The following is a 26033-nucleotide window of genomic DNA, read 5'->3' on the forward strand; positions in this document are numbered from 1 at the left end:
GGGCTACGACTGTAGCAAAGAGTTAGACACGACTTCGAGACTGAACAGCAAGAGAGTGGTCCATGGCACAAGCATGGAACACATGTTTTCTCACCGCTCTTGTGACTGCTTACCACATTGCATCTTTTGCATCCCTTGATACTTAACTAACAACTAGGCTGTTCTCTTCCCCACTCCACTCCTCAGTCTCCATGTTTACTCCCATGTCAAACTTTCCTTGTTATCCAACAAATCTCTTATCCACGCAGCCTTTGTTTTGGTGACAAAATAATCCATGCAAGGTGGTATGTTCAAGGTAGCGGGAGAAAAGATAAAGGTGCCCCTGGCTGTACTTATTTTTGCTGATGGACCTCAACCACTTCATCTAATGTGAAGAAACCATTAGGAACTATGACTTTGATTGCCATGTTGATTTACACCTTCCTTTGCTGGGGGGAGGGAGGGCCCAAAAGTATCATTTGGCACCAGTATGGATGCAAACAATGAAAATGAGAAAGTAACTGAAGCTGCCCCCACTTCTGTAACTGTTAGGAGAAAAATTGGTTAGGATGTGGGTGTTCAGTCACCTTTCTGGAGGTGCTCAGACTCTTTTCTCAAATATTCTGTGGGTTGACCCTGAAGACTGTGGGAGCTATGAAGGAGTTTTATGCAGGGGAGTGTCTGTCTTCAGGTGTTCATTTGTCAAGGGTACAGCTAGGATTGAACACACAAGACTTGAGTGGGAAATGAATGAGGAAGGGGACTCTAGGGGATAATTGAGCAAGTGTGGTCAGGGTGGTGTGGATGGAGAAAGAGGGGGTTGATTGTAGAGTTAATTGAAAGTGGGGTGTGGCCAGCACGTGGAGACAGTGGCTACGGACTGTGAAGCTGGAGAGTGGGACGATTCCCGTCCTATATGCGTGTGGCTAAGTGGGGAACGGGGGAGTCACCGCAGACCTGTGGGAAAGCACCCCCCGATTAGGATCCAGGGTCCTGCCCTTGCTCGCTGGCTCTCTTCCATCCTCTGTCAGCAGAGGCAGCTCTGTTCCTCTGAACCATGGCCTCTGGGCTGCCTGTAGGTCAAGGTTATGTCGAAGCGTGTTTGCGTAGGTCAGTTGTGCTCTGTGCCCCGCGGTTCTGAAACGTCAGTCAAGGTGTTTTGCAAACACGTAGACCTAATTGTCATTTGAAATCTGGTGTCAGGCCTGTTGAGAAATGACTCAGGTCATTAGTGAGGAGGTGAAACTGTAAAACGTGTGCTCTCATGTTATAAAAGCCTTAGCCTACCTTTGGAACTAAGTGGACGTGCTTACAGTAAGAGGCATTTTGAACTTTACACGAGGCATGGTTTCCCACAGTCTTAAAAAACAGCAGTGAGGAACTGAGTTCTTTCTCCATACCAGCCGAACACACATTTCACATATGCTTTCCTTTTCTTTTTTTTGAAAGTGGGGAGAGATTCAGATGATTGAATTTGGGCTCAATCAAATTTAGACTGGTTTTCTCTCCCCCACTGCTGGCACAGGGGAGTCCATTGGTTGAATTTATTGGCATCCACAAAATCTATAAGACAAAGTATTCAAGAGTAGGACAGTCTTCAGACGTGTTGGAATGATTTTTGAGCCAGAGACACTAGCTGGGCGTGAGCTCACGGACCAGCTCTAACTGCGTGTTGGGGACCAGGCTCAACTGGGGAAGGTAAGGTAATGTTAGTGGGTCATGGGCATAACCACCACTGGCATGATCCTTCCATCCTAGGGGCTGCCTTAGTGCTGACCACCTGCTGTTCGGAGAGCCCCGCTTCCTGCCCCTAGAGTCTCTGGGGGTTGGGTGGGAGGCACGGGTGTGTTGTCTGTAACGGCCACACCATGGACCTCATTATCTTTCTGAAAGACCTTAACACTGCTTCACTGGGCAAGTGCCATGAATTACTCAGAAACAAAACGAGGCATCAGATGTTCTGGATGTTCTGTCTTCACCTTTACTAACAAACTTAATGTCCTGTGGGTCTCCTGCCCCCATACAGAATCCACGTCAGCTGTGTCAGGATAAGTGACTTCTTTTTTTTGTTTGTTTTTAATTTTATTTATTTAGGCCGTGTCAGGTCTCAGTCGTGGCACACAGAATTTTTCCATGTGGTACATGGATTCTCTAGTTGTGGCATGTGGACTCAGTTGCTCTGCAGCAGGGGGAATCTTAGTTCTCTGACCAGGGATTGAACCCCTGACCCCTGCATTGGAAGGCAGATTCTTTTTCTTAAGTGATTCTAGGGGACTGGCTCCCCAACTGGGAAAGGGGAGCATGCCTATGAGGTTTTGACCAAAGTCATCACTTTCAAAAGAAAGCTTGTATTAAAAGCTTATGATGTTTTTTCATGTATAAATCAATACTTAAAAAACTCATCTCAGAATTTTATAACCACCTTGCCATTATGCTGTGAACGGGAGGCAGGCAGGCAGTGCATGCTCAGTTATATCTGGCTCTTTGTGACCCCGTGGACTGTACCCCACCAGGCTCCTCTGTCCATGGGATTTCCCAGGCAAGAATACTGGAGTGGGTTGCCATTTCCTTCTCCAGGGGATCTTCCTGACCAAGGGACTGAACCTGTATCTCCTGGATATGAACAGGAGTGCCAAAATTTTCACAATTTGGGCATATTATTCTCTTTTCAGATATGTTAATGATGGGTTACTTTTCTAATATTCATTTAATAATCAAACTGATGCCCTGACTCTGCTTTTCTCTTTTACTTGGAGCTGAGACAGGGGATTGGCAGCATGCCTACCTATCTGTATAAAGAGTGTCTTCACTGATTGTCTTGCGTTCTGCCAAAGTGGGGAGGGGGAAACATTCTAAATGTTCTGTGAACATTCATTCACAGAAAATGAAGTCTTGGTATTTCACTGAATAAAAATAATAATGCAGACAGCTACCAAAGGGTAGAAACAAGCTTGACATTTTAGACCTACAAGAGGAAGGAGCCAGACAGGCTCCAGAGCCTCAAGCATCACCTACCTGCCTGCCTCCCTCATCTCTGCAATTGTAATAAAATAAGCTGCCAGCACCTGTGGTCCAGGCATTGATGGAAGGTATCTGGCATCCCCCAGGGGACCACGTGATTCTCTGCTCGCCTGTAGAAGTAGGGCACTTTCCTTCCCCAGGGGAAAAGGCTGCATGCACTCTTCTTTCCGGCCACATCCTTCGCCTGATGCTCTGATGGGGAAACGGGGGCCCTCTAGAGAGTGCAGGTTTCCGAAGACCTGAAAATTCACTCCTGAAAGCTCTGCATCTTTTCATTGTTTTTTAATGGAAGCGAAATTTATGTAACAGAAAGCTAACCACTTGAAGGTAAATTCAGTGGCATTTAATTTAGTACATCCAGTGTTGTACAACCAGCACCAAAATGTTCTCATCACCCCACTGGAAGCCCTGTGCCTGCAAAGCAGTCAGCTCTCAGTCCTTCCTGCCTCCACCCTCCCTTCTGCCCATGGTAACTACCTCCAGTGTTGGTCTGACTTCTGTCACCTAGCGTCATGTTTTCAAGGTTCATCTCCATGGTAGCCTGTATCAGTACTTCCTTAGCACGGCTGAATAACATTCTGCAGTATGGTTGCTCTGCATCTTGTTTACCCATCTATCTGATGGTGGACATTGGGTTGTTTCTCCCTTTAGGTTCTTGTGTATGATGCTGCTGTATTTTTGTTGGGAGTACCTGTTTTTAATTCTGTGGGGGTACATACCTAGGAGCGGAACTGTTGGTGCATACAGTAATAACTCTTTGACCTTTTCAACCTTGTTTTGGTTTAAAATGTTTCCAAAGCATGCTCTCGACCATCTTACATTTGAAAGCAGTTACACGGGACACAGGATATTTTGCTTGATGTTCCTGGAAGTCTCTGTAAATATAGATGATTACATATTGCTATAATATGGTACAGATGCACTCAGGATGTTTGAGCTTTCTGTCTGTGTTTCTTGCTTTTCTTGAACTCTGCTGTGTTACCACCCCCTGCCGGCGAATGTGAAGAGAAGGCTCTGGGTTTTAGGTGGCCTGCATTCACATCTCACCTCTGCCCCTTACTGACTGTATGACCAAATGCAAAATTTTATCACTGTACCTGAATTTGCTCATCTGAAAAATAGGTGCAATAATACCGTGAATCTCCTAGGAATACTGGGAGTGCTTTCAAAGTCTCAGGCCCTCTATATTAGTCTGTTCTGACTGCCATAACAAAGGACCACAGACTGGCTGGCTGAAACAACAGGACAGTTATTTTCTCACAGTTCTGGAAGCTCAGCGTTTGAGGTCAGGGTATCAGCAGGGTTGGTTTCTCCTGGGGGCTCCTGCCTTGGCTTGCAAATGGCCACCTTCTTGCTGGGTCCTCACGTGGTCTGTCTGTGCATACACATCCCCTGTGTTTCTTTGTGTATCCAGGTTTTCTCTTCATACAATGACAAGTTGAGGCGTCCCAGGTGGCCCTAGTGGTAAAGAACCTGACTCCCAATGCAGGCTGCAGGTGGTGACTGCAGTGATTTTGGAGCCCAAAAAATAAAGTCTCTCACTGTTTCCATTGTTTCTGCGTCTATCACTTCATGGCAAATAGATGGGGAAACGGTGGAAACAGTGGCAGACTTTATTTTTTTGGACTCCAGAATCACTGCAGATGGGGACTGCAGCCATAAATTAAAAGACGCTTGCTCCTTGGAAGAAAAGCTATGACCAACCTAGACAGCGTATTAAAAAGCAGAGACATTACTTTCCAACAAAGGTCCGTCTAGTCAAAGCTCTGGTTTTCCAGTAGTCATGTATGGATGTGAGAGTTGCATCATACAGAAAGCTGAGCACCGAAGAATTGATGCTTTTGAACTGTGGTGTTGGTGAAGACTCTTGAGAGTTCCTTGGACTGCAAGGAGATCAAACCAGTCAATCCTAAAGGAGATCAATCCTGAATATTCATTGGAAGGACTGTGCTGAAGCTGAAGCTCCAATCCTTTGGCCACCTGATGCGAAGAACTGACTCCTTGGGAAAGACCCTGATGCTGGGAAAGATTGAGGGCAGGAGAAGAAGGGGATGACAGAGGATGAGATGGTTGGATGGCATCACTGACTCTATGGACATGAGTTTGAGGAAGTTCCAGGAGTTGGTGATAGATAGGGAGGCCCGGCGGGCTGCAGTCCAACTCTGCGGGTCGCAAAGAGTTGGACACAACTGAGCAACTAAACAACCAATGGAGGAGATGAAGATGTGGGTTTGATCCCTGAGTGTGGAATATAACTGGAGGAGGGTGTGACAACCCACTCCAGTATTCTTGCCTGGAGAATCCCATGGACAGAAGTGCCTGGCGAGCTGTAGTCCACAGGGTCACACAGAGTCAGACATCACTAAAGTGACTTAGCACATGCAACGACAAGTTTAGGGCCCACCTGAACAGCCTCATTTTAATTTAATCATCTTTAAAAGGTCCTGTCTACAGATAGAGTTGCATTCAGGGGTTCTGGGAGTCAGGGCTTCGGTACATGAATTGGAGGAGGAGACAGAGCCCATAGCATGCTGTCAAGCCCAGGGCTCTATGAACAGACCGTGGAAGCAGGCAGGTGAGTGGTGGAGCCTACAGGACCTTAGCGCCCGCCCTTCTCATCTGCTGTTCCACTTGTGTCTGAGCCTGGGAATCAGCAACCCAGCTTCATTAGCCTTTCTTAAAGAAGGACAGATGAGTTAGTCTGTGTCCACGTGGAGGAGGCATGAAGCATGATGCTTTGATAACTCTGTAGCCTCTGTTTTGCTGTTCTGAAGATTTTGCTTAATTTCTGGCCTGGATTTGGTTCCAGAAAAGGGAAGATTGCCAGTCAGCTATTTTTCCAGGTAAGTTACATGGCATTTCAGGAGGTATTTGAGATTACTGGAAGAAGAGCGAGTGTTTCCACAAGTAAAATGTTCTTGTTACTTCTTAAGTCAAAGATTTGTAGCATAAAAGTTAGCTTTTTGACTCTTTTTAAGCGTGCAGTGCAGTGCACTAAATACCATTGCTGTGTTGTGCAACCATAACCACTATCTACCTCCAGAACTTTCTCACCATCCTGAATAGAAGCCCACTAAGCAGTCACCCTCCCTATCCCCCCTGCCCCTGCCTTCTCTTATTGCTTTAATCCCACCTTTCCTAACAGCCACCTGATGGGGTCAGGAGGTCCCCGGAGAATTAGGGATCTGGGCTTTGATGTGTCCCCATTGTCTTTCTCTTGTTTACTTGCAGCCCTCTTTGAAATGGCTTCATTCCTTTGCACAAGACTTGTCCCCAGAAGTACAGAGAAAAGTGTGTGAGTGGGGGCTCAGGAGTCCCTGGTCCCTTTAACATGCACTCGGTGGATTCTGTTTAGGCTCAGACAGTGGCCCCAGTGAGAGACGTCATCTCTTCCCCTCTTAGTGTGGAGCCTCCTTGAGCTGCTTCTGTCTCCACCCCAGGGCGGGTGGGGGTGAGATCCCATGCCCAGGTGCCCCCTTCTCCTCCCCAAGTGCCACCTGTAACCCAAGTTCCTGTCTCCTCGCCCCCTGTCCCCGCAGACCTACATCGGCTCCATCATCGCCTCCGTGAACCCCTACAAGACCATCGCGGGCCTGTACTCGAGGGACGCCGTGCATCGCTACAGCAGGTGCCACCTGGGTGAGCTGCCCCCCCACGTCTTCGCCATCGCCAACGAGTGCTACCGCTGCCTGTGGAAGCGCCATGACAACCAGTGCGTGCTCATCAGGTAACCAGCCGGCCCCCAAACACAGAGCCCGCCTCCGAGCACGTCAACCCCCAGATTTCCCAGACGGAGTTCTCCGTTTTGAATAGCCCAACGACTACAGCTTCAGAAAGAAACTGAGGACTTGATAAAAAAGCAGGATGTACCGTGTTTGCTGGCTCTTGTCCTCAGTGTGATTTCTCCATTTCGGGTCTTTATTTTATTTACCTTAGTTATTCTTTGGTTTGTTCCAATGACCAGGCATCGTCCTTCTGTTGACTTACGGAAGCATTGCCTAGTACTTCCAAATTTAAAATGTTTTCTGTATTCTAGAGTGCTCATTATAATGCTTGCTTGTTTGAGCAAGGTTTTGGTTTTTGCCAGTATCACATTACCCTAGAATCTCCCAAATTTAAGGATTTTTAAGGAATTTAATAATTGGATGTTCCTAAAGTTGAGCTTTGTATTAGCCACAGAAGAGGGACTTACTTTGTTATATGTTAAGGGAATGATAGAAAGGCATAATGATTTCTGTTAATTTTGGGGAGAGGTGAGAAAAGGGTCTTGCCATCTATTTTAGCCAAGTTTTACTCATTTATTAAAATAAACTACCAGATGCCTCACTCTCAAAACACTTATTACTAGGAACTACCTAAAAAAATCATAGTGTATTACTTTGAAGATACATAATTTTTATTGAATAATAATTCAAATTGCCCTTATCACCTAATTTCTAGTGACACCCTGTTGGCTTATATTATTTATATTGGGATCATGTTCTAGAGAAGGAAATGGCTGCCTGCTCCAGTATTCTTGCCTGGAGAATCCCGTGGACAGAGGAGCCTGGCAGGCTACAGTCCATAGTACTGCAAAGAGTGAGACACGAATGAGTGACTGAACACTACACATACACACACACACACACACACACACAGACACACTCACACACTCTCTCTCTCTCTCACTCTCTCACACTCACACTCACACACACTCACACTCACATGTGTCTTAGTGGTGATCAGAACACTGCTGGATGAGATCCAGAGCAGACATGCTGAGTGCCCTGGAATATCCAAGCACTTCGTCCAGGCACTCATTCATGGAGCTCAGCTGTTGCTAAGACCCGACTGAATCACTAAAACTGCTGATGGGACTGGAAAGCCATCAAAAACAGAGGTCAAGATCTTCTTTCCCAACTTGTGGCAAAATAATTATTTCTAGGGGAGAAAAAAAGGTGTTTGGAATTAGAGAGGACATCATATCAGGACCCCACTCCCTGATTTCTGATCCAGTGGAAGTGAGGCTCGGGAGACAGGCGGAGAGCCATGTATCAGCTTTAGACTCCCAGCCCCAAATTGCAGACAGACAGACCCCCTGGTAAGGGTTGATCACTGTCGAAACCAGTCCTCAGATGGTGAGGAGCTGACCAGCCCTTCCGCCCACACAGTTCACCTGTCCAGGAAACCACCCCTGCTCTTTTGGGGAGGGAGTCAGGAGCAGATGTACCAGAGGAGAATCCTCCTTGAAACTCCAGGAGAGAGAAAGGAGGCCATTTGGGAGGTCCTCACACTGTCACCCACCGTCCCAGCTTCCTAGGTGGCTCAGTGGCAAAGAATCTGCCTGCCAGTGCAGGAGATGCTGGAGACATGGATTCAGTCCCTGGGTCGGGAGGATCCCCTGGAGGAGGAAATGGCAACCCACTCCAGTATTCTTGCCTGGACAATTCCATGGACAGAGGAGCCCGATGGGTCCGTGGCATCGCGAGGAGTCTGATACAGCTGAGCTCACGCAGGCACATTGTCCCACATGGTATCTGATGGAAGATGGGTGATAGATAATGACCAACATTTCCAAAGGGTTTGAACACTGTGCCAAGAACTTTCCATGCACCAGCTCATTGAAACCTTCCAGCAGCCCTTTGACGCAGATGCTCTGCAAGTGCCATGTAGGGGACTGTGTTGTTCTTCTTGGCAGTGGTTTACCCGTTACTCTTGTTCATGGATCCTTCATTTGCGATAAATCAGAATTATGTGAATGTGGAGGATAGAACAATGCATTTCTCCTTCATCTTTTCTCTCCCTGCTTCCTCCATCAGTTACTTTCTTTAAGGAAAGGGAAACACCTGGGCAGATATATTCTCTTTTTTTACCTTAAGGATGCTCACTCACCAGGTTGTGGAAACAACTTGGGTAGAGGGACTGTCCATTAATCCAGTTAAGTAAATATGAATCCTTGTAACTTGCAGTTAATAAAAAATGAATCTAACACTTGGTATAAACACAGAGCGTTTAAGAGTCACTTTCCCAGTGAATTGACTTGCCTTCTGATTGAAGCAGTGTTTGTGGGCTCTTTGATATGGTTTCACGAAAGTTGAAAGTGAAGTTTAGAAGTTAGAATTTAAGATCACTGTTTCAGCATACAGAATATAATAAGATTAGCAGAATATAATTTGATAAGGTTAACAGAGAGTTAAAGAAGATCAAGCTGGTTTCCACACTTAGGTACCTAAATATTTGCCATTGATAATTGCCTGTGTTTATTACTTACAGTGGAAAAAGTGAGGGCATGACTCATATATCACTTGCTAGACAGAGCAGTTAGGGAAGAAAGTGAAGAATCAAATGAGATCATTGTGCATATATATGTATGTGTAATAAAAGCGGAAAGGGGTTAGCATGTTCCTGCCAAAGACTGTGGTATTTAAAAATAAAGTCGGGGGTAGCCGGGAGGGAGAGGGGACCCCAAACAGAAAGCTCTCATTGTGTAATTCTGATGTGAAGAGTATTTAAATTAAATCAGGAAACGGCATTTTTAAGAATAGATTTCTCATTAAAATGTGTTTTGGTTTTTAATAGACCACTCCAGCAGGATTTTTTTTTTTTTTTTAAATGGGACTTGGGGCTGTGGGAATTAAGAGAAAATTGAGTATAAAAATAAAAACTGTAGGGCACAGTAGCCCATTTAGATTTCCTCGGGCATGATCTGCCCCCTGGTGGCTACAACATGTACTACTTTGAAAACTTTCAGGCTAATTACCTAGGAAACTAAGAAAATAAGCCTATTTGGTTTTAGGCAGGGACCTCATAGATCATTTTTTCTCTCACTTTATGGGCCTCTGTTACTTCCAGTCTCCAGGATTCTAGTCCAGGCCTTTATTGTTTGTTTCACTTTCAAGAGTTTACCTCCCTTAATGCAAAGAGCTGACTCATTGGAAAAGACCTTGATGCTGGGGAAGATTGAGGGCAGGAGCAGAAGGGGACGACAGAGGATAAGATGGTTGGATGGCATCACCGACTCAATGGACATGGGTTTGGGTGGGCTTTGGGAGTTGGTGATGGACAGGGAGGCCTGGCGTGCTGCAGTTCATGGGGTTGCAAAGAGGCGGACATGACTGAGCGACTAAACTGAACTGAACCTCCCTTAAGCTCTAGGTTTATTTTACTTGATTATGTACATTTAAGCCAATGCTTACACTATTATAATTTCTAAAATATGTATTTAAATCTCCATGAGCTTTTTAATCTAACAGGGTCTGCATTTGATCTTGGTTTGTCTAGTACATTTCAGGTTAACTTCAGTTTGGGGCAAGCAGAGTTTAGTCTGTTTAGTCTTTTATGGTCTTTTCTGGATATGTGACCTTTTAATGTCAAGTCCTGTGGTTAATTCATCTGTGCAACCCAGCGCCCAGGACAGTGCCTGATAGAGGGGTCAGCATCCAACATTCGTCAATCAAAGGATGGATGGGCGGAGCAGCTGTTGCTTTAGGACCTCTGCTTGCTTTGCGAAAAGTTTTTTTTTTTTTTTTTTTCTCAAAATAGTAGTGATTTCTTCTTAGCAGAAGAAGAAATCTATAATGCAGGAGATGTGGGTTCGATCCCTGAGTCAGAAATAACCCCCGGAGAAGGAAATGGCAGCCCACTCCAGTGTTCTTGCCTGGAAAATCCCATGGACAGAGGAGCCTGGCCTGCTACAGACCATGGGGCTGCAAAAGAGCCAGACACAACTTAGTGACTACACAACAACAACATGTCTTTTATATTTGGGAATAATACTTGGGTTCTCAGTCTTTTTTTTTTTTTAATTCTAGTGGTATATTTAGAAATCTTTGAATTGGAATAGTGAACAAAGCTTGCATCCTGGATTAAAAAGTCACTAACCAGAATAAGGCATGGGGCATGCCTTGAGCTCATATCATATGGAAGGTTACCTTGTTAGACTTTTAGGATTAAAAAAAACAAAAGTACCCAACCACTGCCCTTTACAAACTTCTGCTCTAATGGGAAGAAACTGACGTAAACATGTAATTTCAGTACAGCCTGCCAGTGCTGTCTGAGAAACGTGTATGTGGTTGCTCAGGGAAGATGACGGTAGATGCTCAAGAAGGAACTGAGAAAATATATCACAGAGGAAGGGCTGTGTGGCTATGAGCCCAAGAGTCTGTGGGAACACAGCGGGCGCAGAGCGGGGGAAGGGTCCAGAAGCATTTGAAAAAATTGGAAGAACAAGTGCAAGTAGCTCAGTTGTGTCTGACTCTTTGCGACCCCTTGGACTGTACAGTCCATGGAATTCTCCAGGCCAGAATACTGGAGTGGGTAGCCTTTCCCTTCTCCAGGGAATCTTCCCAACCCAGGGATCAAACCCAGGTCTCCCACGTTGCAGGCAGATGCTTTACCAGCTGAGCCACCAGGGAGGCCCTGGAAGAACAAGGATCAGCAAATGGAAAGCATGCCTGTAAAGTGTGGGATTTACTAATAAGGACATGTAGGAACCAGGCTTGGTTGGAAAGGCAAAGACGGTGCACGGCTGTTCATTGAGAAAGATAAGACGTTGTGGGGAAGCTGAGGCTGGGAGCTGTGGAGTGGCTTGCCAAGGAGACTGGGAACTGTTTTCTCCTTGTGTTAGTTTCAGAGCAGAGTCCTACTTCCTGCTGCAGGGTCACACCTTAAGGGCTTTGTCCTGCTTGCTAAGACCTGCCGACTGTATCTTCTAGGCAGTAGAGAAGTGTCCAAAGTTGTCTTAGTCAGCAGTGGAGTGATCCATGTGTGCTCTGAGAAAATCACACGAATCAGGACAATTTGATTCATGGGATGGAGAATGGTTGTCAGGTGTCCGCAGAGGTAGCCTCGCGGTTCAGTCGCTCAGTCGTGTCCGACTCTTTGCGACCTCATGAACTGCAGCACGCCAGGCCTCCCTGTCCATCACCAACTGCCGGAGTCCACCCAAACCCATGTCCACTGAGTCGGTGATGCCATCCAACCATCTCATCCTCTGTCGTCCCCTTCTCCTGCCCTCAATCTTTCCCAGCATCAGGGTCTTTTCAAATGAGTCAGCTCTTCGCATCAAGTGGCCAAAGTATTGGAGTTTCAGCTTCAACATCTAGAGATAGACTCTAGAGGGTCATATTTTCTCTAAAGAGGACATATTTTTGGCTCAGTGAGCCTGATCATTTCTGTTACCACTACTCTACTCTGCCCTTAGAGTGCGGAAGTGCTTGCAGACAGAGCGTGTGTGAAATGCCAGGCTGTGTTCCAATAAAACTTTATTTATAAAAATAGAAGGGCAGATCTGGAGGCCGCAGTTGGCCGACATGTGCGCTGGAGGGGAGACTGCGGGTGGATAAAGAGCCCTGTTCACAGCAGAGTCGCCTTCCTTCAGGTGTGTTTTGATCCCTCCTCCCTGATTTCCTGGGGACTTCTCCACCTTTGAGCCTCCCTGCCCCTGGTTCTTGGATCTCTCCTTTTCTACTGGGCCATTGGCTTTATTACCCAACAATTTCTAGTATCTTTTACAGGATACTTGAACTTTTTTGCCTGGGCACTCAGACGGTAAATAATCTGCCTGCAATGCAGGAGACCAGGGCTCTATCCCTGGGTCAGGAAGATCCCCTGGAGAGAAGGGAATGGCAACCCACTCCAGTATTCTTGCCTGGGGAATCCCATGGACGGAGGAGCCTGGCGGGCTACAGTCCATGTGTTTGCAAAGAGTCAGACATGACTGAGTGACTAACACACTTACTTATTTTCTTTATTTTTGAAATAAGAAAAGATAAAAGATCGTCTTTGGCTCCGCAGCCGCTTCCACACACTGCCCCGCCCTCCTCCAAGCTCCTCCACCATTCTGGACTCTTCCTTGTTCTCTTGGCTCATCTTCCTCAGCTTCTGCCAGCCTGCCTTTCCTTCTGTGCATCTCCCTGTCTCCCCAGACTTCAGGGCTCCCCTGCCAGCTTCTCCTCTGTGTCCCACCCATGTGTCCACTGCCCCCAGGGCATCGTCACGAAGGTCTCTTTTGGGCATCTCAAGGGTGACCCCTCCTCAGTTCACTCTGATTTTCTCCCAGAAAATCGGTGTTCCTCCTATCATGCTTCTTGTTCTTAGCAAGGTCTCAAGCTGGAGATCAGGACATTGGTCTTGGGTCTGTGAGTCACCCCGCCCCCAACATGAAGGTCAGATTACCTTCAGTCAGTTGTACCGATCTCATATGTACAGTTCAGTGATTATTGACAAAGATGCCCAGCTGTGTTACTAGTGTCCAGGTCATCACACTGGCTGGGAAACTCCCTGGATACTCCCAATTCATTCCCCCACCTCCCTGTCACCAAGCACCCAGACCAGGACCCCAGCCATCCCCTCCCTCCTCTGGGGACCTCTGGCTTTCCCCTCTGCTCCCCCTCTCCTTATCCTCTGCCCTCATTCTCTGACTTCCTTTCTCATGTCTCTCCATCCATCCTCAATCCATTCTCCACACCGAGTGATTCGTTAGAACCTTGAACCTGATCATGACATCCTTCTGCTTAAAAACTATTCTTGAAACTTTCCATTCTGCCTACAAAAAGTTCTCAGAACTTCTAATATGGTCTCCCAGGCCCCATATCAATGCTGTAGTTATTTTTCATTCCCTTTTTAAAATTTTCACTATTTATAAAGTTTTTTGTTTTTTTTAACAGCATCAACTCATTTTGGCTTATCTGGCCGCACGTGTTTTCTCTGAAGCCCGTGTTTGTGTTTGTGGTCATGTTGGCGCCAGGGGTTAGGGCTGTAATCGTCAGGGGCTAATGAGACAAATGCAGGACTGGATATGTCAGTGATGTGTTCGCTGTCAGTGAAGGGGAATTAACAGCGTGATTGCTGTGCGAGTGACTGTTTTATCGGGGCTAGAATAGAGGAGCTAAGGTGGAATACATGACTCATCGCAGCGCCTGTGGTCAAAGAGGCCGCCAGGCTCATGGGGAAGCAGTGGGCAGTCGCGGTTCAAAGAGCGCTTCAGTTTTAGCAAAGCAACATTAACCAGGGGGTTAAGGTAGTCTTGTTAATCTAGATTTTATAGGTATGATAGTTTATGAGTCTAACATTTATTTTGGCTCCATAGTTCTGTGGTGCACTAAGCAAAGCAGGATATATTTAGTTATATCCTTAGAATGCCATAATATAGATGCTGTCTGCCACATAGCATGTGTTATCAAATTCCCCAAGTAAGGAACTCATTTCTGTCACTGTCCACCACCAAACAGCATCAGATCCCACAGGTTAACAGCTTGGTCCTCCGAGACTGCCTCCCCCTCTACATCAGACACTGGTCATGTGGTCACCTGTGCTTCTGACCCAGCAGCTCTAGGTTGGAGCTTCCGATGACCCCCTCCTTGGGTTTGATTAATTTGCTAGAGCAAAAACATTGTTTTTCTAGAGCAGCTCACAGAACTCAAACCTTTTAGTTACTCGATTATCAGTTACAGTAAGTCCCTTATGTAGGAATGAGTTCTGTTCCAAGAGCACGTTTGTTAAGTCCAATTAAGTCCAACAGAGTTAGCCTAGGTATGCAACTAATGCAACCAGGAATAATAATGTGTGCATGCATGCTAAGGCGCCTCACTTGTGTCCAGCTTTGCAACCCTATGGACTGTAACTCTCCAGGCTCCTCTGTCCTCAGGATTCTCCAGGCAAGAATACTGGAGTGAGTTGCCAAGCCCACTTCCCAGGGGATCTTCCTGACCCAGGATGGAAACTGCATCCCTTATGTCTCCTGCATTGGCAGGCGGATTCTTGACCCCTAGCATTGTCTGGTGAGCGCGTGTACACGCGCACACACACACGCACATACCCAACTCACACAATCAGCTATGTAGTACTGTCCTGTAATAGGTTTATAATACTTTTCACACAAATAATACATGAAAAACCACACAGAAAACACATGAATGTACACAGTACTTTGAGGAGTACAGTGGTACAGTGCAACAGCTGGCAAACAGGGGCACGTTTGCAGCTTTGAAGTTTCGTGGAGGCGGGGAGTCACTGTATTATAGAGGGATGTGTTTAACTCAGGAACAGCAGATGGAAGAGGGGATATACAACAGGGTGTGGGGAAGCGGGAGGAGTTCCCGCCCCCTCTGGGGAGCCACTCTCCACCTCCATGTGTGCCCCAGCCCAGAACCTCTCCAAACCCATCCTTTTGGATTTTATGAAGGATTCATTCCATAGTGTGATGGATTGACTAACCCATTAGCCATGAAAGTCCATCACCAGCCTCTCCCCCTCTCTTCTATGGAAAAGAACCAGTTCCATACTTGCCTGGAAAACAGTGGCCTCTTGGTGGGACCCCAGTCCCCCTTCCCTTCTCCACTGGCTCTGTGGGCATCTCCCCCCTCCGCTAAGGCTCCAAACCCTCCCCTCCTCATCCTTCAGGTTTTCCCCAGCTCACTTTTGTGCATGTCTCTGCATTTCAGTCCAAATGTCATTTCCCGGGAAAGGTCTTTGCTGAACCTTTACTCTCCACCTAAATTATGACTCCTCCTGTCTCCTGAGGTTCATACTTGACAGCATTAGCCATAATTTGTGGCTCTTTATCTCCTGCTGCTGCTGGGTCATAAATACCATCCGTGGCCGTTTGCCTCCAGACTGTCTTCCCAGCCCTTAGTGAAGCCTGCTGCATCACGGAAGAAGTTCCTGCAGAGATGCTCTTTGTCCATTGCTTCAACATATTGAAATATTGGCATATTTCTGAGTTTTGACAATTTGTGAGTCATTTATATTTATTCTTTGCCTTGTTCATGGCACACTTCCCCAGCCCGCTATATATGTCCCCTTTGTAATCTGGTGCAGTCCTAATCTGAATTAGGTGAAAGGGCTTTTGAGAATAGTTGTTCCCAGCCATGACTTCTTAGTAAAATCACCTGGAAATTTGTTTAAAAGAAAAGAAAAGAAAAAATTACTGATTAAGTTCTATCCTTACAGGTTCAAATTAGGAACACAGCAGGTAGTTCTCATGTACAGCCAAGTTTGAGAATTACTGTTGTGCAAATCTGAGTTCCTTTTTTGTTTTTAAGTTTTACTTTATGGATCAATGATGTGCCTAAATAGGTTGTGTGCTGTGTTAGGTCACATCAGTCGTGTCCAACTCGTTGGGACCCCATGGACTGTAGCTCACCAGGCTCCTCTGTCCATGGGATTCCCCAGGCAAGAATACTGGAGTGGGTTGCCATGCCCTCCTGCATGGGATCTCCCCGACCCAGGAGCTGAACCCCCATCTCTTATGTCTCCTGCATTGGCAGGCGGGTTCTTTGCCTCTAGTGCCACCGGAGAACCTATACCATTTTTCGAGGTGGGGATGGATGGGGATTGACGTATGGGCACTGCCATGTGTAAAACAGACAGCTAGTGGGAACCTTCTTGTAGCACGGGGAGCTCAGCTCAGTGCTCTGTGATGACCTAAAGGGATGGGGCGGGGTGGGAGTGAGACGGATGGCCAAGAGGGAGGGGGTGTGTATACACATAACTGATTCACTTTGTTCCCACAGCATTGTGAAGCAGCGATACCCCAAATTTTTAAAGGAGATGTACTTACAGAAGATGCTTGAAAAAAATTTGATACAGTGAGAAAAGATATGGGCTGACGCCTAGAGATAGATCAGTATCCTAGGCTGGTGAAGGACAGTGCAAGTTTTGGGTTTTCTTCTCCTTGATGAGTCTTTGCCCTCCACCTCAAAGAGCCTCTTCTCCACGGCTCTATGGTTACCGTGTTCATCACGGTAGGTTCGTTGCCGTGCTGATTGCTGTAACAGGCTTGCCTGGAGAATTCCATGGACTGTATGGTCCACGGGGTTGCAAAGAGTCGGACGCGACTGAACAACTTTCACAGCCCCGTGTGGGAAGGTGAGACCTCTGACTTTGTTGTACCCATCAGTTTGTTCTGGAGATTTGCCATCCTGAGGGCACCCAGATGCCAGGCTGGTAAGATAGGAAGCCCAGAGGACCTTGAGGGGGTTTAGCCACCGGACGTGGAAATAACATACACCCCTCTGGCTCAGTTTAGCTGCTGTGTTGTTCAGTTGGCCACGTTCATTCCTGGTTACTGTTCACTGTCCTTCATACAAGGGAGGTTGACATGCCAGCCCCCTCTGTGTGCTGGAAGATACAGAGATGGGTTTGGGGACCGTGTAAAACAATATTTCTGTTTCATACATTGTAACTAGAGAAGTTGTCACTTTCAGTTTTGTTTTAACAAAACTTAACTGCTAGGGAGATGGTATATGTATTTTTAAATATCAAGAATTATTTAAATTTTCTTCCTGCAACTTTCTCTTACTTTCTGCTATCCTTCCTGCTAAATGCCTCCGGTGAGCCAGCTCCTGGGCTTGGCTGGTACCAGAGATGCAGAGATGAACGTGCAGCCCCACATTGGGGAGGTTCTGGTTGCCGATGACAGAAAAGGTGACGTGAATTGGTGTCACTTGCATGGGCCTTTATCATCTCAGGCAGCAAGGCAGGGCGGGGTCAGGGCTGTGGGTTCAGTCACTCCCACTGGGTGCTTCTCTGATTATCTTGGCTTTTGCTTTCCGATCTCAAGAAAGGTGTGGCTTCCCAGGTATTTGTCATCTGTAGTCAGGGGGACACTCTGCTTGGTCTTGTGTGTGTGTGCATACCCCACCCACCCACACACCGCATGCACATGCACGTCTCCCCAGAAGCCCTCAGCATACTTTAAGTCTCTTTGGCTGGAATCCTGACTCTTTCCCATGACCAACCACCCTATTACCTGCAGAGGGAATGGAGTTACAGTGATTGGCCTTGATCAATGGATATTCCCCAGGGCCTGCAGTATCCAGCCGGGCATGGATGGTGTCATCTCTGAGTCATTTCCTCTCCTTTATTACATGCACTTAATCATCCGTGGTGTTTTCTGCAGAATTCCTTGTTCACAACCTCCCAGCTCTCGACACTCAGTGGGGACTGCTTCTTTAGAACTTGTTGGGACCACGTGTGTTTATCTCACCCCTTGAGCAGTTGTGAGCCTGTTACCCCACTATGGTGTTGGTGTTTGTGTGCTGTTCTGTGATTGCTTTACTTTTCTTATAAGTTCTCTGTCTTTTTACTACTCCTTGGACGCAAACAGACCTGCTCTTCAATTCGGATCCCGACACTTAGCCACTGCCCACCTCATGGTATTATTACAAGAATAAAAATGAATAAAAATGCCTAAGTGTGGGTCGAGCACCTTCGGGCTCATTGCTTTGTCCCCTCAATATTTATGAAAGATTGCATTTTTATTCATGTTTACCAGAAAGATACCATCAATGTGCTCATTCGTATACTTAATATTTACTTGCTTACCAGAAAGATATCATTAATGTGCTCATTCATATAGTTAATGCTTATTAAGTGCTGGCCACCAGCGAGGACAGTTCAGTGAACAAAACCCCTATTTCGGCCTCTGCAGAGCTTGCTGTTCTGTGTGCTTATTCGCTCAGTTGTGTCCGACACTTTGCGACCCCATTGGCTGTAGCCCGCCAGGCTGCTCTGTCCTTGGGGATTCTCCAGGCAAGAATACTGGAGTGGGTTGCCATGCCCTCCTCCAGGAGATCTTCCCAACCCAGGAATCGAACCCACGTCTCTAACATCTCTTGCATTGGCGGGCAGGTTCTTTATCACCAGCGCCATCTGAAAAGCCCCAAATGAAGCCATTCCCTTCTCCAGGGATCTTCCTGACCCAGGGATTGAACCCATGTCTCCCACATTGCACGTGCATTCTTTACCAACTGAGCTACCAGGGAATTGAAAGGCACCGTCCGTCTTATTACCTGAGCTTAGTCAAAGAGGAGGCTTCTGTTTAGTGGGAGGCATTGGCAACACCTAGGCCATGTGGCTAGCAGGAGGAGGGACCCTCACTTCCCTGTAACTCAGCACTTGAGTCTCTTTCCCACTGTTCAGCAGTTGTTCTGTGGACACATTGGAGTGACTCCGGCCAAGTTGGTTTTTCTTTATTTATTTTTTTCACTAGAAGTATAAACTTCTCCATTTTATCTTCCAGTGGTGAAAGTGGTGCAGGGAAAACTGAGAGCACAAAGCTGATCCTCAAGTTTTTATCAGCCATCAGTCAGCAGTCTGTGGACTTGTCCTCGAAGGAGAAGACCTCGTCTGTCGAGCAAGCCATTCTTGAGAGCAGGTATTTTTCCATCGTGTTTCTTGTTCCAGCGAACAGGATCCACTGTGCTCACTGTACGACTTATTTAAGGAAGCAGCTGAAACTCGGGGTTCTTCTGCTCTGTTTCTTGATGTGGCTTTCATGATCACTCAAGGAGAAGGCTCTACACGCAGGTGGAGATTTCCGGTGACCTGACCCTCCATTGCTGGGCCAGGTTTGAGCAAAGGAGTGAGGAACGTTCAGAGCTGCCTCCTACTGGGCAGCTCCTGATGGCTGTTTGGAGGCCTTGTTATCAGCAGAAATTTCAGCCTCTATCCAGCACATCGCAGAGAGCTTAGCGGTCAACTCTTGGGAGGCGTCTTGTGAGCAGAATGGTATTGTGTAGCCTCTTCACCAGGGGCTTCCCTGGTGACTCAGGTGGTAAAGAATCTGCCGTTAATGCAGGAGACCCAGATTCAATCCCTGGGTCAGGAAGATCCTCTGGAGAAGGAAGTGGCAACCCACTCTAGTTTTATTGCCTGGGAAATCCCATGGACGGAGGAGCCTGGTGGGCTACAGTCCATAGGGTCGCAGAGTCGGGCGTGACTGAGCAACTTCCACCTCACTTCAATCTCAGGTGGCAAAACAGTTCAGCATCAATGGCAATTACCTCAGAGCTTGAAAGAGAGCCTTGGTACAGTGCTCTCTGAAATTCTAATTAAAATGTGTAATTGCTTCATGTCTGATTGGTGCCTTTTAAGGTCCTAGAACCCATCAGTTCAGTTCAGTCGCTCAGTCGTGTCCGACTCTTTGCGACCCCATGAATCGCAGCACACCAGGCCTCCCTGTCCATCACCAACTCCCGGAGTTCACTCAAACTCACGTCCATTGAGTCAGTGATGCTATCCAACCATCTCATCCTAGAACCCATAGAGACTTTATATGTCCTGTTATTTAAAAATTAGTCCAGAAGTCAGCTGACTCCAGCCTGACATCTGTATCCTGCAGCCTATTTTGGTTTGCCTTTTTAGACTTCAAAATTTATTTTTAAAATTGTGCTAAAGTATACATAACAAAATGTATAACTTTAAATATTTTTCGATGTACAGCTTAGTAGCATTAAGTGCATTCATGTTGTGCAGCCATCACCGCCAGTCTTTCTCTGGGCCATTTTCATTTTCCTCCTGCAGCCTGGTTTTATAAATAAAACTTTATGGAAACACAGACACATTCATTTGCTATCTTGTCTATAGTTGCTTTTGTACTCTAGTGGCAGAGCTGAGTAATTGCATCAGAGACCACATGGCCCACAAAGCCAAAAAGAATTTATTATCCAATCCTTTACAGCAAAAGATGGCTGACCCCTGACCTAGTCTGACCGCAGACCTAGTCTGACCACATTTTACAGCTGGAGGAGACCCAAGGAAGTTAAATGAGCTCCCCTGGGACATACAACAAATGAGTGAAATTTCCAGGACTGGGGAATTTTTCAGTTCCTAGAGTTCACGTGGGTTTGTGTGTGTGCGCGTGTGTGTGCACGTGCAACCCTTGACTTGCGTAAATAAACTAATTTGGGTGAGGACCAGCCCGCATGGCCTCCTTGATGCTTGGTAGCATCCTTTGGCCACACAACCAGCTGCAAGCTCTCCCCCTCGAGATGGACACTCATTATAAACCCATTTCAGCAAGTGCTGGGAAATCTGGCCCTTCTATAAATAAACATAATTGCTGTAGGGCCCTTTGCTTTCAGATTTCTCCTGCACTTGTCTATTTTGCCATTGGTGAGGACTGTTGTTAATTACATGGACTCTGATTGCCTATCATTGTTGTCCTGGTTTTTTTTTTTTTTTTTTTTTTTGCAGCCCCATCATGGAAGCCTTTGGCAATGCCAAGACTGTGTACAACAATAACTCCAGTCGCTTCGGGAAGTTTGTTCAGCTGAACATCGGCCAGAAGGGAAACATCCAGGGCGGGAGAATTGTAGATTGTATCCTGTTTCATTTGGCTTTTGTGTATTAGTGTTTGACTCTATAGTAGAAACTCTTCTTTGCTTTTTCTTAAAACAGACATAGAATATGAAACATTCATTTCTGGTTCTATCTCATTACTGCTCCTGTTTTACTCTGCTTGACCTGTTAATTATCCTAGGAAATAAGGGGCCCTCTTTCTTTTGGGAATCTCTGATTTCATGTCCCTAATCTGAAAATTTGGACTCCTCATCAAATATCATAGGCTTCCCTGGTGGTTCAGATGGCAAAGAATCTGCCTGCAGTGCAGGAGACTGGGTTGGGAAGATCCCCTGGGGAAGGGAATGGCTTCCCACTCCAGTATTCTTTCCTGGAAAATTCCATGGACAGAGGAGCCTGGGGGGCTACAGTCCATGAGGTCCCAAAGAGTCTGACATGACTGAGCAACTAGTTGTTTGAAATAATCAGTTGTTTCAAATAGCTCGATGCCTTCTAGTGCACATGTATCCCGTTTGAAGTTGGATTTTGATGTAATAGTCTGTTTTGTTTGCTTATCTTTCGGCACTGGAAGTCAGAATGTCCGAGACACAAAGAATTGTAATTATTTGGGTAACAAAAAGTAGAAAACTAAGGACTAATGGAGCATCCTGTATCCTTGTTTTGTTCCTTGACTTGCCATTGCTTTTCACATGAAGATTTATTAGAAAAAGTAAGCAAGCATGATTTAATTCACATTATCTTTAACAGTTTTCAGCAATTACTAGTTCTTGGTCGTTAATCAGAGGAAACATCTCTGAATAGAAATCTGACTTCTCTTCACAGAACCGAGTAGTAAGGCAAAACCCTGGGGAAAGGAATTATCACATATTCTATGCGCTGCTGGCAGGGCTAGGACATGAAGAGAGAGGTGAGTGATGGAGCCGCTTGCAGAGACATTTCCCTTTACAACCCATCTGTGAAAGAGAAGACTGGACTTTGTTGGGCTTCCACCATTTGAAACGAAATGTGCGAGATGATCAAAGATGCTGAGTGCGTGTAAAGCCAGATGCCGTAGAGCAAAAATCATCAGTAGAGAAAGCTTGAGTTTTTTTGATATGTTGTGGCATCTTAGTTCTTTTCTGATTTAAAGTATACTTGTGAAAAATATATAATGTATCACAGCTGGCTTTACTTTTAAATCATACCCTAATAAAGCAAATTTCTAAACATTTGATTTAAAAAAAAAAAAAAAACAATCAACACAGGATCCTCATCAGTTACTTTTTTCAGTAGTGTTTTCTTCCATCTCTTCTAATCTGATAATTTTATTTTCCCTAGATGATGATGAAGAGAGAATGTTTTAATCTTTTCTTACTTTTTTATTTGTTAGATTATGAAAGTATGATAACACATTTACAGGAGACTTGGAAAATGTAGAACAAAGTTACATATAATTTCAGTATATATTGCAATTATGTAAGTAGATAAATTATGATTTTTAGTTGGAGTTTCAGTATCAAACTCTCGGAAATTAATAGAATGAATATACAGAAAAGTAGAAGGATATAGTAGACCTGAAAAGCAGCATGAACCAATTCAACATAATTAAGATTTGTACAATTTTCACACAACAGTAGGATACAAATTCTATTCAAGCTCCCATAGACTATAAACTAGGAGACACAAGAGCACATCCAGGGACATAAAACAAGGTACAAAAATTTCATGGTCTAAAGGTATTGAAATCATACAGTCTGAGAACATTTTAATCTTATTAGTGAACTATTACAAGCATAGAATTATTTTCCAAACTTTAAAAAATAAAGTTGCAAAGTGGAAACTCTTTTGAGTTCTGTCTTATCCTGGCCAGTCAAGTACTGATGTTATGTTTTTGTTTTTCTTTCTGTAGAAGAATTTTATTTATCTGTGCCAGAAAACTACCACTACTTGAATCAGTCTGGATGTGTAACAGACAGGACAATCAGTGACCAGGAATCCTTTAGGGAAGTAATTGTAAGTTACTTGCCTATCTTCCTTTATAAGGGTGACTCCACCCCCACCCCCACCCCTGCAAAAAAAAAAAAAAGAATGACTGAAATTGACAACTTTCATTTTCTGTTTCAAAAAAATTTTTAATAATCACATTTGTACTGCTCTGTGAGAATAGGTCCTTTCTTCTTATTCCAAGTCCTGGAAGGGAATCCTCTCTCTTAGAAGATGGGTGAATGTCTGCATTCAGGAGAGATGGGGATTGGCTTGGAATAGCGTTCAGAAAAATGAAACAAAAGAAAAATCACAGGTGTGGTACTGGAGTAAGCAGATCATCTGTTTCAGGGCTTACAATTAAAAATGGTTTTAAGTAATTGATTCCACAGTTCAAAAGAAATCTGTCGACGGTTAGACCAGGTGACTGTTGGGTCTCATCCTGTTCTCATAGCCTGATTCTGGTAAATGATTCTTACTGCACAAACAGTGGTCATCTTAAGACACTTTGGTGTGGACCCCTGCTGTATCCTGCAGTTCTTAAATACCCCAAGGATGCATTTAGGAAGCCTGGCCATGGTTGAGTGTGGCCAGTAGATTTCATCAGTGTGGTCTGTTCCTCTGCTCCTTCAGCAGTTGGAGTCTGTAGATAGAGTTCATTCATAAATGGAGCTAACACTGATTGAGTGCTTACTATGAGGACTTAACCATCCCTCTGCTTCTAACAACCCTGTGAGGGTAGAAATATGGTTGTCTATATTCTGTGACTCAGAGAGGTTGGTGACCAGCCTAACCACACACAGCACCTAACAGAACCAGTATCTAGACAGTCTTAACTTCAAATCCTAGACTCTAACCAGGAGGCAGGTAGGTAGCCCCTGATTTCCGTGCACCTAGATTTGTCTTTCTAGTTGTCAACAACTCGGTTCCGTATCGCCGTTTGCTCTTCTAGACTGTTCATGAGAATACCTTCTGGAATGGAATCAAAGTATATTTTTAAGTGGATATATATCACACGTCATTTCCCGATGTCTAATGTATGTGCCCTTAAACTGAAATGAAAATAAAAGCAGACTAGGCTTATAGTATTATGATCACCTTTGCTTCAGCCTTCCTTTTAAAGATGTCACATTCTGCCACGTATAACACAAAGAGATGTCTTTGTCATCTCTCCTTCCTTCAACCTGTTAACCAAAAAACCTCTGCTAACAGCACCGTTGCCGTATATCTACCCAAGGCAGTACAGGATTTGGCCCTGCTAATTGAATTTTATGAAATGTTTAAGTATTTATTTAAAATTTTCTCTCAATTTTCTTTTGATGCCCGAGACTTCTTTCACTACTCGAGCTTCCTCCATTCACTTTGTGCTAGAAAGTGGATGTTTGCAGTGAGAGACTCCTTGTTATCCAGGTGACAGTGTCGCTGCAGGCCCACACTGAGCGGCTCACTGGCCGCCAGGGTGCGGGGGCAGCGAGGCCCTTCTTAGTCCTGGGAGTGCCCCGGGAAGGTAGTCTGATGGCTTCCTCTGGGGGCATCGTTTTCTGATTCAAAACTGTGTGCTGCTTCTGAAGGCTTCAAGGAAACTTGTGGAGCTTGGCCCTCTTTCAATGATTGCTAGTTTTTATTTTTAAGTTGCAATGATAGGTTTTGGGGATTTGAAATTTGGTCCTGTGATGAAAGGACATGTCATCTTCGGGAAGAAAAGTTTAGATGTGAAATTGACATAATGAATGTACACAACAGACTTAGAGGAATTCTATTTATAGATTCTTAAATATTTGCTTTGCAATTACTTTTTAGTGTTGACCCATCAGAAATGTCAGTGAAGACTTAGCTGGTATTCATTGAAATCAGGAGCATGTAATTTTTGCTCTTATTTAGCCTTCTTCAGGAAGATTGAAGCAATGCAGCCAGAAAAAAAAATAATAATAATGTGCTACTTCTCAGAAAGGAGGAAAAAATATTCTTTTCTATAAAAAAGTGAAATTCTCGCGTCCAAAACCTACAAAAATAATCAGTTGGGGGATGGCTCTAATAATTTATTATATCTTTAAGATCCATTGTAGCTCACAAAACCATGTTCATGTATGTTTAACACTAAGGAAAAACTTGTTTATTCTATAAGTGAGGAAAGCATAATACAGCATGATATGATCTTTCGTTTGAAAAGTAAGCTTATATATGTCATGTATGTATAGTATGTATGCAGAAAATATGCTAAAATAATTCAAAAGTGTTATCTCAGAGCAGAATTCTAGGGTTTTATTTTATTCTTTATGATTCTGTTAGAATATTTTTACAATGAATATGTCAGTTTTCATGATTATATGATTATATCACCAAATCATAGTGGCTGGTAGCTCAGTCAGTAAAGAATCCACCTGCAATGTGGGAGACCCAGGTTTAATCCCTGGGTCAGGAAGATCCCCTGGAGAAGGAAATGGTAACCTACTCCAGTATTCTTGCCTGGAGAATTCCATGGTCAGAGGAGCCTGGTGGGCTACAGTCCATGGGATTGCACAGAGTTGACACGACTGAGTGACTAACATTTTATCAAATCATAATTTCTAAAATATAGGACTATAAAGTGTTATATCAGTACCAGCCAACCCATCTTTCTGTCCTGCATAGCGCTCTATAACCAAGAGTGATACAGATGGTTAAAGAGACACTGAACACTTCTGGCTATAAAGTTGATTTTCTGTCTTCAACGTTTTTAAGCATCTGTTGTGTGCCAGGCAGGCACTGTTCTAGCAACAAGGAGACTGTAGTGAGCAAACCATCTATATAATCGCTATATTCTGTTAAATTAGGATGACTGGAACAGATTATGCTGTTGTTTTATCATGTAATTTGTCTCCTATTGTTGTTCGGTTGCTAAGTCATGTCCGACTCTTTGCGATCCCATGGACTGCAGGACGCCAGGCTTCCCGGTCCTTCACTATCTCCCAGAGTCTGCTCAAATTCACGTCCATTCAGTTGGTGATGCTGTCTAACCATCTCATCCT

The 26033-nt window shown here is 45.0% G+C and overlaps 1 protein-coding gene across 4 annotated transcripts in view; it reads left to right on the top strand.

Moving 5' to 3' along the window:
- The window catches only part of MYO10 (myosin X), a 258403-nt gene that overhangs the window by 126430 nt on the left and 105940 nt on the right, over positions 1-26033 (top strand). For all 4 annotated transcript variants that reach the window (XM_006072954.3, XM_006072953.3, XM_025270684.2 and 1 more), the window contains 6 exons: positions 6540-6727; positions 19004-19138; positions 20959-21083; positions 21759-21772; positions 21886-21970; positions 22952-23055. In XM_006072954.3, coding sequence (XP_006073016.2) covers positions 6540-6727; positions 19004-19138; positions 20959-21083; positions 21759-21772; positions 21886-21970; positions 22952-23055 — 651 coding nt within the window. The remainder of the gene's footprint in view (positions 1-6539; positions 6728-19003; positions 19139-20958; positions 21084-21758; positions 21773-21885; positions 21971-22951; positions 23056-26033) is intronic.

This window comes from Bubalus bubalis, chromosome 19 (assembly GCF_019923935.1).
Source record: "Bubalus bubalis isolate 160015118507 breed Murrah chromosome 19, NDDB_SH_1, whole genome shotgun sequence".
NCBI lineage: Eukaryota > Metazoa > Chordata > Mammalia > Artiodactyla > Bovidae > Bubalus > Bubalus bubalis.